General features: G+C 33.2%; 2 protein-coding genes and 1 non-coding gene across 3 annotated transcripts; 2 read left to right on the forward strand and 1 right to left on the reverse strand.

Moving 5' to 3' along the window:
* Nucleotides 1-215: 215 nt before the first annotated feature.
* On the forward strand, nucleotides 216-1,324 carry LOC110414284 (transcriptional regulator TAC1-like). Its single transcript, XM_021425381.1, has one exon. It carries the CDS (start codon nucleotides 426-428, stop codon nucleotides 972-974), a length of 549 nt encoding a protein of 182 aa, XP_021281056.1. The 5' UTR covers nucleotides 216-425; the 3' UTR covers nucleotides 975-1,324.
* A 7,767-nt stretch (nucleotides 1,325-9,091) lies between these two features.
* On the forward strand, nucleotides 9,092-9,162 carry TRNAG-GCC (transfer RNA glycine (anticodon GCC)). The gene has a single exon. It is a non-coding gene; the product is annotated as a tRNA-Gly (tRNA).
* Nucleotides 9,163-10,054: 892 nt separating this feature from the next.
* BS14A (BET1P/SFT1P-like protein 14A) lies at nucleotides 10,055-12,143 on the reverse strand. The gene is made up of 6 exons (XM_021424923.2): nucleotides 11,933-12,143; nucleotides 11,660-11,759; nucleotides 10,980-11,127; nucleotides 10,624-10,680; nucleotides 10,470-10,529; nucleotides 10,055-10,315 (listed from the first exon to the last, which is right to left on the reverse strand). Exons 2-6 carry the CDS (start codon nucleotides 11,671-11,673, stop codon nucleotides 10,226-10,228), a joined length of 369 nt encoding a protein of 122 aa, XP_021280598.1. The 5' UTR covers nucleotides 11,674-11,759; nucleotides 11,933-12,143; the 3' UTR covers nucleotides 10,055-10,225.
* Between the last annotated feature and the right edge of the window lie 3,703 nt (nucleotides 12,144-15,846).

The following is a 15,846-nucleotide window of genomic DNA, read 5'->3' on the forward strand; positions in this document are numbered from 1 at the left end:
TATATATATATATATATATTATAAAATTAAAGATTTGGAAACAAATATATGCAGAAGGAAAAAGAGAGGTGAGGTGACAAAATGGAGACCCCGCTAAAGAAAAACTATGATGGAAGCAGCGAGAGGAGCTTAAAATTGTCAGAACAATAATATATAAAAAAATGATTAAAATATTAACTGTCTGCTAAAGATGGATCCACTAGCACAGCCGGCTAACAGAAAAGCTCTCCCAGCAAACATCTAAGACTTTTCTCCCTCAGAACATCTTCATAGAACTCACTTAGCCAATGCCTATGTCCTTTATTTGTCTCTTGTCTAACAATCTCCTCATCTTTTCCTCCCTATAATACCCTCTTTCTGCTCCACACCTTATGAATTATCTCCAACAAAGCATTTGGTGAGATTTTGGGGGAGTCTTTATTTCCATGGAAGCCAACCAGCTTGAAGACTCGAAGAGCTCGAGTGAAGAGACTGATCGATCAGAGCAAAGCAACGATAATATGGGCACTGGCCGATCCTACGAGTGTGTGTTTTGCAAGAGAGGGTTCACCACAGCACAAGCCTTGGGGGGGCACATGAATATTCACAGGAAAGATAGAGCCAAGAGCAGGCCTAGTTCAGTTCCTATAGTTTCAGGCAAAGCTGATGAGAATTTGAATTACGCAAGCCTTATGTCCTATTCCTATCCGCCAATCCAAAGCCAGCAGCATTACTCCATGGTTCCTGAGGTACATGTAAGTTATCAAGCCTTTTTTCCAGCTTCAGGTTGGGGTTTTAGACCACCCCACACACACCACAGCGATGAATTGTATGTAGACAATTCACGGCATCTGAATCCGTTTGGGGAGGATTGGCCTAGGAGTCTTAACTTGCGAATCGGTCCATCCCGTGTAGAGGATGAAAACAAGAAGACAGATGGAAGCAGTCAAGAAGATGAATTAGACTTGGAGCTTCGATTAGGTCATGATCCATAGTATTATAATTTATATATATATATATGGGATACTCCTATATAATAATTAAGAACTTAATTTCTCTATGTACAGTAGTAGTTGTGGATTCTTTATGAAGTACTACTGGGAAAGGATATATTTCTGATGTGGAAGTAGAAAAGTTAATAAGATACTCATGTTCTTTCGATTCATCCACATCAATAAATATATTATTTGTGCCTATTTTTATGGCGATTACATCTGAGAAGAGACCAAACAAGAAGGATATACCATAAGCAGAAATTAGAAGAAGAGAGGAAAGGCGGAAAGGAGTTTTTCCACGCCTAACACTTCAAAGAGGGAACGCAAGATGGATTCTGTAAGATGTTCTTCTTTTTATCTGCTCTTTGCACAATCTTGTTTTCTCCTACTTGAGGACTTTATTATGTTGAACATTTCTGTTATTTCATGCTTTAATGAAGTTGAAAAGTTGAAATCTCTTGTGATTCAATAAAGTGAGAAATTAGTAGTAGACATGGGGCTAGGAGCTTGCTTCTTAAATTATTTCTCACCTATTCTCTTTGTAAGGTTTTTGAATTTACTGGAAACCCTAATTGCTTGTGGAAGAATGAAATTGGAAAAACATTGGAGAAAAAGATGAACCCTGACCCGGAAATCATTCATGTAGTTTTAGTTAAATATATCTGAAAAAATCTCATGGTTCAAACAAATGTTAGAAACATGCATCAAATTGAGATGTACGTTAATGTATTCCTTTTAAGCAAATTAGCACAGACAAGTGAACTGTTTGGTGAAATACAACTTGATTTTTTTTCCTAAATACAACTTCATTCTAAATCACATGGCTGGTGGAAAACAATTGATATTGAGATTTCTCTCAGCAGGGTTTCAATTACGTTAGATTATTCTTGTTCATGCATGAATTAGGTCTTGTTTGGATGTATTAAGCTTCAATGAAATTCAAACCTAGGTAGGCAGTTGAGTTGCCAGGAGCAGGACCCATCTGAAAACAAGCCTTTCACTTCAAAAATCTTTCAGAATATATTATACTATTTCTCTTCGTTGTTATTCATCCGAAAGAAGAATAAACATTTTCCTTGTCTTGAAGTAGACTACACATACATGCATATATAAAGTGCTATATATAAAGACCCTTCAAGGGTAAATCTTTAACATCGATATTTACATGAAGAACAGATTATGTCAATCAAAGTTGCCAGTACTTGTTTTCTACTATTGATTTCCATCGATGGAAATTATTTGATGTTTAGCTAGTGAGCAATCGCTGTTCCCTTTGTTGATGTTCTAACTTGGATCAAGAATTCTTGTTTAGGATTTTCGTACCAACCATCCATGGCGTTTTGAATTTAAGATTTTCAATTCGTTCATGTAACAATAGCACATTTTCATGAGCTAAGATTCAAATATGGAAGCAGCTATCTATTTTCCACTTAAGCTATATTTCACAGCCACCTAATCCGGCTAAGTACTGGGAAACGTTTGCTTCTGTTACATGAATCCAATTCTCTTCTCAGCGGCAGGGAAAACCCATCTTTCCTCTCTCAACAATGTTTTTGTCATTTTATCCAATAACATTCAACTAGATAGAAGCAAATTATATTAGTTAAATACTTTACTCTCTGATATTCAGATCATTAATTAATTACTTAGATATTATATATGATTTGGTTACCTCTATTTAGTATGTAAACTGATTTTTCGTTTGAAGCTTGGATGCTTTTGCCATGAGCCTAATTAGTATTTTCTTATACTTTTCTGTGATTATGAAGCTAAACCAATTAATGAAACAAACAACATCGGAACATGCATCTTGCGTTTAAGCTTAAGTAGACAGATGATGTAGGGTTGAATAGTCATCAGCCTGAAGAGCACGTAATATCTCCACTTTCAAGCACACATTCGTGAACTGTAATCCTGATATAAAATTTTTAATTGAAATTTTTTTTGTACAGAATGATTGATAAAATTAAGAGAATGGATTTGAGTTAATCAAAACTTCCTTTTGTAGGTATATTATGATATGCCGCTAGCTAGTTAGGTTATAAGTATACTAACTAGTAATAGTAGCTGAGCAAAAAAAACACTAGTAATTTTCAAGATGTAAAATTTTTAAGATGTGCTTCCCAGTTTCCTGTTAGAATAAGCAAGAACACCTTCCATATGGAGACTTAAACTTTTACACACATAACGTACATAGAATATTGAGATAAGTATATGGAAATCTGCTAAAACCACTAGCATTAATCAAATTACAGTGGGGTACTGAATCAAATCCAGTGAATAAAGCAGATCGTAAAGCAAAGACTTTTGCTTGTGGTTGGTTTGGTTACTCCCATCCTGTCGTGAACTAACAAGGCTTCCACGACAAATGTTCCTAGACGAATTCTTTTGGGCACTGCTTTCCTGTCACAAGTCGTCATATTTGAAACTAGTATCCAACAAAAATCACCATCTTTTGTCAGCTTATGAAGTTCAGAAGATCATTAGGCTATACAACAAGAATGTCTCGTTTGTTTGGTTCCAAAAACGAATTCAGGAAAAAATTGCGTTTCAATGTCATTGGATGACGCATCTGTTTGCATTAGTACTATTTGCGCTGTGAAGTTAGCAAAAGCTTGATATGATTCTTGAAGCTAAGTGTGATAGAACAACACCATAAGCTGACAGCTGCAAGTCATTTCCATCTTTAAAGGCAACTTTATCATCAGTGCATATACTGTATGTGCATGATATAATGTTGCAATTAAAAAAAAGAAAAAACTTAATGGACCTCAGTGAACAGTGGGGATCAAGTTTCCAGAGGCTAGTGGTAGAATTGCTGTTTTCGAGCAAGTTTATATGCCACATTTTTGAGTCCCAGTGAGGATATTTGCAAAAGTTCTATATATGCAACCATTTTTACCCTTTGGCAGGCCCCTTACATAGTATAGATTAGCAGCACAATCCGCAGAGTAAATTTGCACAGGTATAATACAGTACATGGACATGAGCAGAGTAAATTTGCATTTCTAATCAATATATCAAAATTTTAGTGCAAAATATCCTGTATGATTCTTTTGTCTATTAGAGTTTGATGTCACATCGTCACTTATATCAATGTATATACAATTCTAACAATCCAAACTCGATCATATATTAATTGGTTGTTTAAGTTCAAGGTTCAAACCCCTAATTCCTTTGACCTTTGTTTAAAAATGAAAAACGTCTTAGAGCACAAATTGACGGACTGAAATAAAATCAGCAGTTCCTGCAAGTACTAAATGATATGCAGAAACAGGAAAACAATGGCAAGAGGTTGGGCAGCACCTAAAGGCTAAAATATTTACTTCCATAACACGCAATTAGTAACCAAAAAGGGGAGCGTTCGGTAACATATGCTAATTATGTTTAGATATGGAGAGAGTGAGATGGTCTCAGCTCATGGAAGAAGTATATCTTCAGGAGCAATTGCAAAAGCGTAGGAACAAGCTCTTATGACTAATTAAGCCCTGCAGTATACAACTGAACAACATTTGTCAAAGCCTGGCTTTGGCTTGAAATTTTAAGCCTGGTGCCGGCTTATGGTTACATTCAAGTTAATTTCTGGAGCATGCAGCAGACTCGATCAAATTCTTACCCAGCTCTAGCTGGCTATCAAACCGATTTTGTTTGTTTATCTTATTAAATTGGGAATTTAACTAGACATGTGGGACTAAAACTTTGGATAAAGTATGACAAGAATTAGCCCATAGAAATTTCTTGGAAGGTCCAGTGCACGTAAAACGTACACAAGCGATGCTTAACTAGAAGGAACCATTGCGTTTCAATAGAAGGAAATACATTAAAGCTAGCAACCACTTTTGTTCTTTTCAAACTGCAAAAGCTAGCGAATGCATTTCAAAGCACATTACAGCATAGAAACAGTATGTTATCATTCGCATAATTTGGAGCTAGGTTAGATGAAGATGTTGCATCCTCAAGAAAAGGTGTCTATATGTATACAGTGATGTGAAGAAAATAATCCATGTTATTTTCAATTATACAGTTATGGAATGCAAATTTAACTGCACAAATTGAGAAGATGCTACTGAAAATTCTACACGGAAATCCCTACGCCCAAGTCTTGCGTACATTAAAGGATATATGTATATAGACACACTCTTTGTTCATGTAAATGAATATCTCTTCTAAGCAGTATAGCAAATTAATTTTATGATCACTTTAAGAAGCTTGTGTAAGGCGACATGTGGCCAGCAGAGGAACGGTGTCTCATGTGTTGGGGTGGAAAATAATGTGGAGTTAGGCAATGAGCAGGGATGTGAGGCTGAGATAGAGATTGGACATTGTGAATGTGTGACGTTAAGAAGGACAATGAAATACACCAAAGATGCCAAAATGGGGACAAAGATGAGCAGAACAAGAAGAAAATTGAGAAGAGAAATGTAACACCCACCTTTTTCTGAGTCCATCTTGTTGTAATTGTAATTATAACCTTGGTAGTCTATTTGTGATGAAAGAATGAAAGAAAAGACTTTTTTGACAAATAGGAGTAGTTATAATTTTTTATGTTTGATTTATTTAAACAATCATAAACGCAAGTGAGTTATGACCTATAGAAGAAGAAGAAAAGCAGAAGAAGGCGAAGGCAAATCTGCTCGACAAAAAACCGGTTAAGGTATGATTAGCTTTCAACTCATGAAAATTTTATATTTTGCATAGTTTGGCACAAAATTTTTAAATTTATTTTATATTCCTTCAATTTCCGTATAAAATAAAATCTCTAGAAACATGATGGGTACCAAATGAAAAGGTAGTGAAAAGATCTTGCTAATAGTTTTTGTAGCACCCATTTGATTTAGTGATTAGGAGATGAATATTTGAAATTGAATGTAAACTCATTTCTGACAATTTTAAAGACTTAGCTTTGGATCATCAAAACTCCACATTCCAGTAACATTTTAAATCGATTCTTTAGGGGTTCTTGTAGTATGAAATGTGTTCTGCATTTTTGTTTCATTGGTTCAATTAGGGGATTTTTGTATTAAGAGAATCGAAAGCTCAAATTTACTTAGTTGAACCTGAAATTCAGAAATTTTGAATATTTTAATAAAGATTATGTAATTTTTGGTTTCTGAAAGTTGTGTTTCAAACCATCTTTGTTTTTGAAATGAATTTGGTTATTAAAGTATGATACATAAGGTTAAATTTGGTACTGATTACGCCTCTGTTTCAACTTAGATTGTAAGTTATAAGTGCTTAAAATAGATCAAATGATCATAAAAATTTGAAATTACAGAATTTATGAAAATTTATTTTTAATTATTTTGAAAAATATTTTTGATCAATATTTGACCTATTTCGATAGAAACTTCAAAATTTTGAGTTATTTGAATTTTAGTGAATTTTTAAATGAATAAATATTTATTTGACAAATTATCTTTTTATTGATATGTTTCGAAAAACACGTTAACAATCTTCATGAGCTAAGTTTTAATTAGTATTAAAAATATTTTCATTAAACCCTGTCTTTGTTATTGATTTTGTACTTTAACCTATGAGTTTTTAGGTTTTGAATGTTTTTATGTATTTTACAAGTTATTAAAGAAAATCAAAATCAATCTAAATTTTCAAAAATATTTCAAAATTAGTTTTTGTTTAGCAAAAGAGGTTGTCACATTCTAAATGCCTTAGAATGACCAGTAGGGCGTCATGGTTTGTTTTGATAAATTAGTAGTGTTAGTTTTTAATTGAGTATTTGGAATTAATAGGCTTTAAGAGAATTTTGATTATTTATCATTTTTTTTTTGTTTTAGTGAATCAATAAGCGGCTTGATATCCCTTTAGTGTTTTCAATCCTTAAAAAGTCATCATTAATGTGAATTACTTTCATATAGTATACATCACATTTTATCTCTTCATTTATTATATTGGATTGTGCATGCAAAATGTATATATATGATTTCCTTATGATGGCTTTAGAATGTGAATTTTGTGAATCATGATTTCTTATTTTGAAATTTGTATATGATTTTGTCTAATATATACATATATGGCTATCTTTGTAAATACAAACTCAAAATTTAATATGCATGAGATGTGCTTTATGAAAGTGGATATTAGTATTTTTTAAATTTGAGTAATCTAAAAATACGTTTTATTTTGTCTCGTAATATGACTATGCCCTGACCTTGTCAATAGAGATTAAATGTTAGCTATGTTGATGCATACTTTGTGATATGAGATCGGTTTCGAACTATGCCACTAATTACAGACAATGGTTTTTGTTTTATCTATTCAGTGCAACCAATAGTTATTTCGTATATGCTTCTAACTCATGCCACTCAAGTTAATTGTGATTTTTGTTTTGATTCTAACTTCTGCTTCAAAGGTTAAATGTGGTCATACCATGATATAAGAGACCACTAATTGTGAAATTATATTTTTTTTTCTGTTATATGAAAATTTTGAAAATTATGTCAATTCTGTTATCTGAAAATATGATTTTGGAGAAAACATGTTTTTGGATAAGGTTACCCAAATTTTATTTTAACATCTATATGATTATTGATAATTTAGGTCTAAATATTAAGCATAATTAATCCAACTAAGAGGATGTCGGTTACTTACTGAATGGTTATACACGTTTTTTAAATTTTCATCATTTTTTCAAATTCCAAAATTTTTTCCATCTTTGGGGAACTAGACTTGTTTGATGAGAGCTTCGGCTAGCATTTGTCTATTTATCTTGTATTAGCTTTGATGTGAGTATTTGGTTTTAGTTATGGAAGAAGTGTAATAAGTAGATAAAATTTGGCATTTTTGGAGAATCATGTTTTTATTATATTTGGAGACTTTAAGTTTTTTAAAGTGTAAATTTTGAAGAGATTTTTGAAGATATTATATTTGATTTAGTATGATTTTTGTTGCCTTACATGCTTATAGAGTTCATCTCGTGAGTATGTGGTGTCTATTATATCCTAAATCTTTGAGTTTGGGGCGTGACAAGAAATTATAGAAGCCTCGTATGGGAGCTAAGCAATAGTTGGGAAGTAAGGGAAAGATCATATTGGAAGAAGATATACATAGGAAGTGGGTCAGAACGCTTGTTGTTTCAAGATAGCAAGGAAGGAATTAGGTTAAATGCTTAAATTTGGGCTAAATATTTGGACACTTTTTCAATTAAGTGTCAAAAGTTTCAATTGTAATAATTAAGGGTCAAACGTTTTTTATTTCTTACAATTAATGATTAAGTTGATAAGAAAAGGAAGTGACATGTTGAAAATTTAATTGTTAAAAAATATAGTTGTTACACACTATGTTGAAAATTTGGTGTTACATATTGTGTTGAAAAATGTATTTGTTACACACTATGTTAAAAATTTAGTTGTTATACGTCATAGTAAAGATTTAGTTGTTGCACACCATATTGAAAATTTTAATTATTAAACATCATGATGAAAAAATTGTTACACACCACGTCATAATTTGAATCATTTTGAGTGGACAGAAAAGACTGTCTGACAAAACTATCTTTTCGCATCTTATCTTTTCAAGACAACGTCCACGTCATGTGTGTGTCTTACACACGTAAGACACATCTCACCTTAACCCTTATTATAAAGAACCAAAAATATTTGAACCTTAATTATTATAATTGAAACATTTGGACCTATATTGACAAAAACTCAAAAGTTTTGACCTCTAATTAAACATTTAGTCAAAGAATTATAAAGGCATTCTCAAAGTTGGAACTGCAAGATCTTAAAAAAAGGTAAAGTAGAGAAGATGAGTTTTTCTATCTTCTGTTAGAGGTAAGGATCTTATACATGATTTTTATTAACTTGAAATATTAGGGACATGGGTAAGGGAGAAAAGGAAAGGCTATTAGAGAGGAAAAAATAACCAAATATTTAACAACTCTATCTATAGTAGGTCATAAATAAAGAGTTATGATACTTTCATCCCTATTAGATATGAATATAATTGTTAAAATCAATATAAAGGTTTGAGTCAATATCTATTAATAACTTGAATTTATGTTTTTAAGAAACACGTGGTTTAAGTTTGAGAAATCATTAGATGATTGTCCTTCGACTCAAATTATTATAAACGTAGCGTTTGAGGGCACATTCCAGCAAGCACCAGTGGTCTAGTGGTAGAATAGTACCCTGCCACGGTACAGACCCGGGTTCGATTCCCGGCTGGTGCATGAGATTTTTGGCCTTTTAGGGATTTTCTTATATTAGTCCAAATTCTATGATGCATATCAAAAGCGAATGACGTGGAAAACACAGGCGATAATCCTTGCGGATTTATTGGGGCGGCAATTTGAAAATTGAAAACTGATCCTCTATTTTAATAAAAAGTGAAGATTTAATCAACCCAAGTTAAAGGCCGTAATTTAAGGTCTCAGATCGGCGTGATGTCATTCGGGTCTAAACCAGGTGACAAATTCTCAATACCCAGTGCGATTGTTTGACGAATGCTTTTCGGACCTTGAAGCTCATGAGTAGATGAAGAAACAAAACGAGAAAAAGTTGCTTCTCTTTTATTATCTTTCGGACGCGTCAACAGGCAGTGGCTCAAGGTTAAATGAGGAAAGGAAGAACCATTTGCTTTACTTGTTGGAAGGAAAAACATTTGCTCGTCATTTACCCATCCCCTATTTTCTTTACCCAATTATGTCTATCATCACAAAGAGACAGAAAGAAAAGAAGCGATACACAACCCAACCCCGACCGCATTAATTGCTCAATTGTCTTTTCCCCCAACAATGTCATCCCCCATTTTCCTCCAATCTTTTTCATTTTTTTTTTTTATAATTGAAAGAAAGAGGATTTGATCCCTGTTCTTTTAAACATGGAATCATGCACCAACCCTTCTCTATCATCTCTCCAGACAAATTACTGCTATTACCTAACAAAATATCCCCTCCTGTTTCTTCCCATCACACTGTAAAAATCAAACACAACAAATTGAAAGGAGAACTGTAACTAAACCAACGATTAACCAAGATGGATTTTAGTAGCCAGCCATTGGCTCCATTGAAGTCGCAACTTGGGAGAGGAATAGAAAAAAGATTATGCAAAAGGCACATTAACTGCTAACAAGTTCATGCCTTCAAGGCCTGTTTGATATACCAAAACATCTTTATACAAACATGTCAGAATATCTTACATGCAGGAAGCACATTGTTTACAGTAGCCATGCATAAAAGGGTCTTGCAAATTCTCATATAAAGCTTGCAACTTATCAAATACACCATGGACCAATTACCGAGTAAGATAGTATATGACAAGAAAAATAACCACAAAAGATGCCACAAGTGTAAACATTCTCCGACTTGATTTGGTCTCAAATACCTGAGGCAGATCAAACTCATTGTTATACATGTAACAGTAGATGCACCAGACACAGACACAAATCCGCAGATGCAAGTCAGGAAGATATGAAAGCTGCAAGTAAGAGAAGTTCCACAAAGTCACAAAGAACACAAAGGTTATCTAGTTCACATACCATCTTAAACTTGTCCATGGTTCCTGAGAGTATTCCCCTTGATGCGTCCATATCATTTCCCTAAATGAAAACCATGTGACCATATACTAACATAAGCAGCAGCAAAAACAATATCACTCAGAAGAAGAAAGTTTTATTGCTGCTGCATACATACCATTCGATCCAGCATTCGATTGTGACTCTCCACCTCCTCATGTATATCGCCGGACAGCTATTGAAGTGACATGCATCAGAAAATGCTTGCATTATATTTATGTTCACAGAAACAAGGAGTTATATAGATATATATATTCCGTGAAGAAAGAGGGAAAGAATAGGAATTAATAAGATATAGAAGAATCTCTATACTGAATACTAAGAATCTAACACTTCACAGAAAAAGGCTAAAACACCAAGAAGCTCTTATTCATTAAGTGGCTCTGTACTGAATCCTGATGCAGCCCAAACAATGCAAATTAATAAAGGCATGAGATAGATAGGGTTCAGTTCTGCGGCCAAGGTCAGACTTACCCTCTTCAGAAGATTGACCCTATCTTGCAATCCTTCCATTGCTCTTTCATTATCATGCTCATCAATTTCATGTGAGTAAGAAGACGAGGCCCTTATTCCACCTTCCTCAATGCCATCAAAAAGAGCAACTCTGTTGTTACGCATGTCTCTGTACACATGCAGATCTTATTAGGCTGCCAGAATACTTATTACCTGACAAAATTTCCTTCAGAGGAAAAAGGAAGGTCATAATGAAGATTAATTATGAAAAAGCATTCCATAATTCAGATATGTTTTTAGATTGGAAGTTCAGCTTTCAAAAGGAGAGATTGAAAATACTGATTTAAGACATGAACATAATCATATGGAATCAAGAATTTAACGAAATTAGTTCAAGGAACATCGCCACACCTTGTTTTAATCACATGACTTGAGAGTTGGTAAACATATCCAAGAAATTAAACCATTCTCAAACACAAGCGAAAATTGCCAAAAATCATTTGGAATTATCAGGGAAACGAGTAAAACATCAGATCAAAAGGAAAATAAATACGGAATGGGGCAAGGTGCGTAAGGAAATTTAGGCAAAGCCACTCAAATAACGTGATCAGATGCCAATAGTTTACATACAGATCCAAGCAAGCAATACAATGCCACCAAACTATTGTTTACAGAAATCGCACACTAGCGATTCAACTGACCGTCTAGGATTCATGTCTGTGAAAAAGCCGAGAATAAAAGCCCTTTTTGTCTGCTTCGTATACCAGTGAAAGTCTTTCAACCCTTGGGTACTTACAAAATCTGTATAGAATCAAGAATTTAACGAAATTAGTTCAAGAAAGATGGAAACGAAAGAAAAAAAAAAGAGGAGAACGAGAACCAAAAAAGAAGGAAAATCATTGGTGAAACAGGGTAATCGAAGGTGAAGAAATTCAGATCTGAAAATAGTTCATTAAAATTTGGGAACACGTTACCTTTGGAGGGAAGAGGGAAAGAGTTCCCTGATACACTGGCACCGGACGAATTGGGAAGACAAAAAATCAGAAATCGAGAATGGATGATTTACTGACACTTACATTTATAGTTAACGATACAGGAAGAGAGGTAAATTTCGTTTGCTTTTTAATCTAGGTATTTTCCCTTTTGTTACGCCAAGATGAGTATCTATTTTGTGGGGCCCTACGCTGATGTGGACTCCTGCTCTATCATTCAGGGTTTCAATAGAACGAAAGAGCAGAGGGCACTGCTTGCAAAGCAGCAAAAGAAATGGCCCAAAAATGCCCAAGAAAAAGGTTCTGCGGCGACGGAGTGTCACCATGTCAGCTAAAGAGGTCAGCTTAGGTGGTTAAGGTAAATTTACAAAATCCAACACTGAGGCTGGCTTCAAAACCATTTCATTATTTGTAATCTATATTTATAATCTATTACAAGATATCCACGCTACGCAGCATGATTTGTATCGGATGAAACCTTTGTTATGGTAATATCATGATTTTCTTAAGTATTCAATTAATATGCATTTTCTAAAATTTTATCAACCTTTGATGTTAAAAATTATGAATAATATAACATGTCATATCAAGAAATTGAATATTATATACATATATACATATATATATGTATGTGTGTATTTTTAGTTTTATCCTACCAATTAACTTTTTACATATGTACAATTATAATTTATTACAAAATATATAAAAAGTTGTTCTATATTTAGAGATAAACATCATGTTAGTAGACTTTGATTTGTACAAGGCATTCAAAAGCCTGTAATACTCTTGTCAAATGCAATTTTGTAGATTTTTTATTCCTTCAATAGCATTCATCTAAACTATATTGATTCTAATTTGACATAAGTTTAATAATATGATACGAAATAGGGCAATACTAACAAAATAATCATCCCATTTCACCTTCATAAGGAAATCAAATTAAAGTAGGTACACCTTATCCTTGAACTCTAACCTAGATCCTTCCTTAATGGTATCAATCTTGACCCATGTTTAACTAGTCCAATGATGACATGGACCTCATCAAAAACATGCTGGGAATTGGAGGATTCGACTACTAGGAATAGTATGATTAAAGCATCAACGCAATGGAATAATAAAAAAAATTAAAATAAAATAAAAACCATGCCTCCTATCTCAAGATCACCTTAATTGTTTAATGCAAATTTAAACACTATAGAGAATTAGAAAAAGGTTTTCACTTTCCTAAATGAAATGCATTCCTTTTGTTGTTGAAAAAAGTGAACACCTTCTTATATGAAAGAATCCTAACCACTCAAACGCTTAGCCTTTAATGTTGCACACATGATTGCAGTAGATCCTTCATAAGGAAAGAGCTTTATACCACAAGTTTGTACTAACAAGTGGACAACGATTTGTCCTCTTTTCTTTTGTGATTTTCAGCAAAGAATCAATGAATAAGGTTTTTAAAAAGAAAAACTTTCTCAAGAGTGGCAGCAATCAAGAAAAAAAATATTAGTTATTTTTTTTCTTTTGTTGCTTTTGAAAAGAGTGGCTATAATATGATATTTATGTCTAGGTTTAACTTATTAAAATTTAAAATAAGTCCTTAATATTATAAGAATTATAATATTTAACCAATGCCTAATTAAAACTCTTTTAATTAGACCTTTAATAGTTAAAATCTAGAATTTAATTTAAGTCTAACTTAAATCATCACGTTCTCTATTTAATCCAAATTGCAATCTTTGTGTGTGAGCCATTAAGTTCTTAACATATTGGCAATGGAATTGAATTATAATATTATAATTAATTATTTAATTTAAATAAGACATATTTAATTTTAAATTAACTAATTCAATTTCATAGATCATAATTGACATCTGGCAATGCATCATGGCCACCCAATTGTTAGGAGAGTCAAAGAATTCTTTGACAACCTTTCAATGTAGAGTTTTTCAATGTAATTCATTCCCTCATCATATATCTAGGAGATGATAAGAGTTTGGTGCAGTGCCTACTCTTATTGACCTCCATTCTTGTTCTTGCAGATAGATTATTAGCTTTATGAAAACTTATGAAACTCATTTCATAATCTCCTAATCACCTTGGTCGATGATTTAATTAAGCTAATGTCAGCCAAGAACTAATGAGATATTTCCCCTTGAATCACTTGAGGTGATGATTCTTAGCTTGACTACTCATTTGCCTTCATATACTTCATACTCAAAAGCATCCTGTTTTGACATCCTCCGTTAGGTACCCGTAGGGATGAAAACAAAGTATAGTACTCCACATATAGGATAACTTGGTGTCTTAAGTTTGGAAAATAGTTACACAATTGACATATGATAAGTATTGCATAAACACTTGAGTGAGGTACCAAATGCACTTCTTATGGTGGGTCATGTTTAGTGAACTCACTCTTCCATAGTAAGCACCCACCTGCTAGTTCGAAGTATCTTTATGCTTCAACTTATGAGAGCGATTGCTTACTTCATAAGGAACATAACATGTGCTAATCTTTGAGCATTATTGATACCCTGTCTCAATAATACAATGATTAGGAACCTTTAGGAACAATACTTTGATGCATAACGATCTCATAATTATATCCCAATACAATTCCTTTGTAGGGCATATATAGTTTCATGGGATTTATCTATATAAGTGCAAAATGTAATTAAATCACAAACTTATGGATAAAGAACTACCTCAATGTTATTATGAATAACAACATGTCATACATGAATATCTCAAAATTTTAATTTCCATACAATCATAGATTAACTTGTAGAACTTATACTGACATTCATAAGATCTATCAAGTTTAGAGAAATTGGGGCCTTAAAAGAGATCATGGGATTAGGTATAATCAAAGGGTATAGCTTGCAAATTTCAAACTTCTAAAGCTTTTTGCAAAACTTATGAATACAAATTTTTAGAATAGATATAATTAGGACAATGCTATAGATGTTAGATAGAGAGAAGGAAAACATAAGTAATAGCGATAAAATACCTTAATTGTGATTTATGTGCCAAATCGTGGTCATCCTACATGTAAGAATTTGAGTTTAAAGAAATCGAAGACTTAAAAGAGCCCATTAAATATGGTACATTTTAAGAAAAGATGAAGAGATCGTGGGTTATTTTTAGAGTGGTTGTGAGGAAAGAAAAATGTTAGCTTCAAATTAAAGTGATAAACATATATGGAGATTTTAAATTAAAAGCATTTGGAATTTTTGGAAAGTAATTTGGCCAAGCTTATAAAAAGGTGACTGATCGATGGCCTACTTCCTCAACTTGGATCTTACCAAAGATCTAAAAGTTTTTTATTGCCTTGCCTCTTCTTCTTTATCTCTTCTATCACACTGCAAGTCTCAAAAACATCTCCTAATGCTGACTCTTTAATAACAGGTGATCGAAACTCGTCAATAAAGGTTAAAAGTGCACCATCTTTCCATTGTCGACAATTTGATTCCATGTGTCACAGCTTAAAAGTTCAAACCAGGTTAAGCAACCCAATAGACAACAAGCCAGGCAAGTTAGGCAACCTAAACAAGTTAGCAGACCAACAGCCCAAGTAATCAAGTAGGCCAATAAGCCCAACAAGAAAATCTGACCTAACCCAAGAGTTTGCTTTAATTTGAATCCTTGTAAAATCTTATGTAATTAAATTTGAATAAGTTTGCTTGGAATTTGATTTGATTTATTTGATTAGGATTTGATTTAAATTTGAATATCCCTTTTAAAATTTATTTTCAAAGTTTAAGGTCGCAGGAGTTGGGCTAAAGTCTCAGTACGTGGTATTTGAGCCAAAGGAATCAAGGAAGAGAGATGGCATCAATAACAAACTAGTTATAAGAAAGACCAGAGGTGTAGCCAAGCAAGGTAGTCAAAGGACATGATGCCCACTC

Source organism: Theobroma umbraticum, unplaced genomic scaffold (assembly GCF_002168275.2).
Source record: "Theobroma umbraticum cultivar Fairchild unplaced genomic scaffold, ASM216827v3 scaffold_4.1, whole genome shotgun sequence".
Lineage (NCBI taxonomy): Eukaryota > Viridiplantae > Streptophyta > Magnoliopsida > Malvales > Malvaceae > Theobroma > Theobroma umbraticum.

What these genes read in the sequence shown, in the direction of transcription:
- LOC110414284 (XM_021425381.1), top strand. Translation starts at nt 426, where the DNA reads ATGGAAGCCAACCAGCTTGAAGACTCGAAGAGCTCGAGTGAAGAGACT.
- BS14A (XM_021424923.2), bottom strand. An exon ending in GGGTCAATCTTCTGAAGAGG is followed by an intron (nt 10,681 to 10,979) that starts GTAAGTCTGACC and finishes TCACTTCAATAG; the next exon opens with CTGTCCGGCGATATACATGA. An exon ending in CCATGGACAAGTTTAAGATG is followed by an intron (nt 10,316 to 10,469) that starts GTATGTGAACTA and finishes GATCTGCCTCAG; the next exon opens with GTATTTGAGACCAAATCAAG.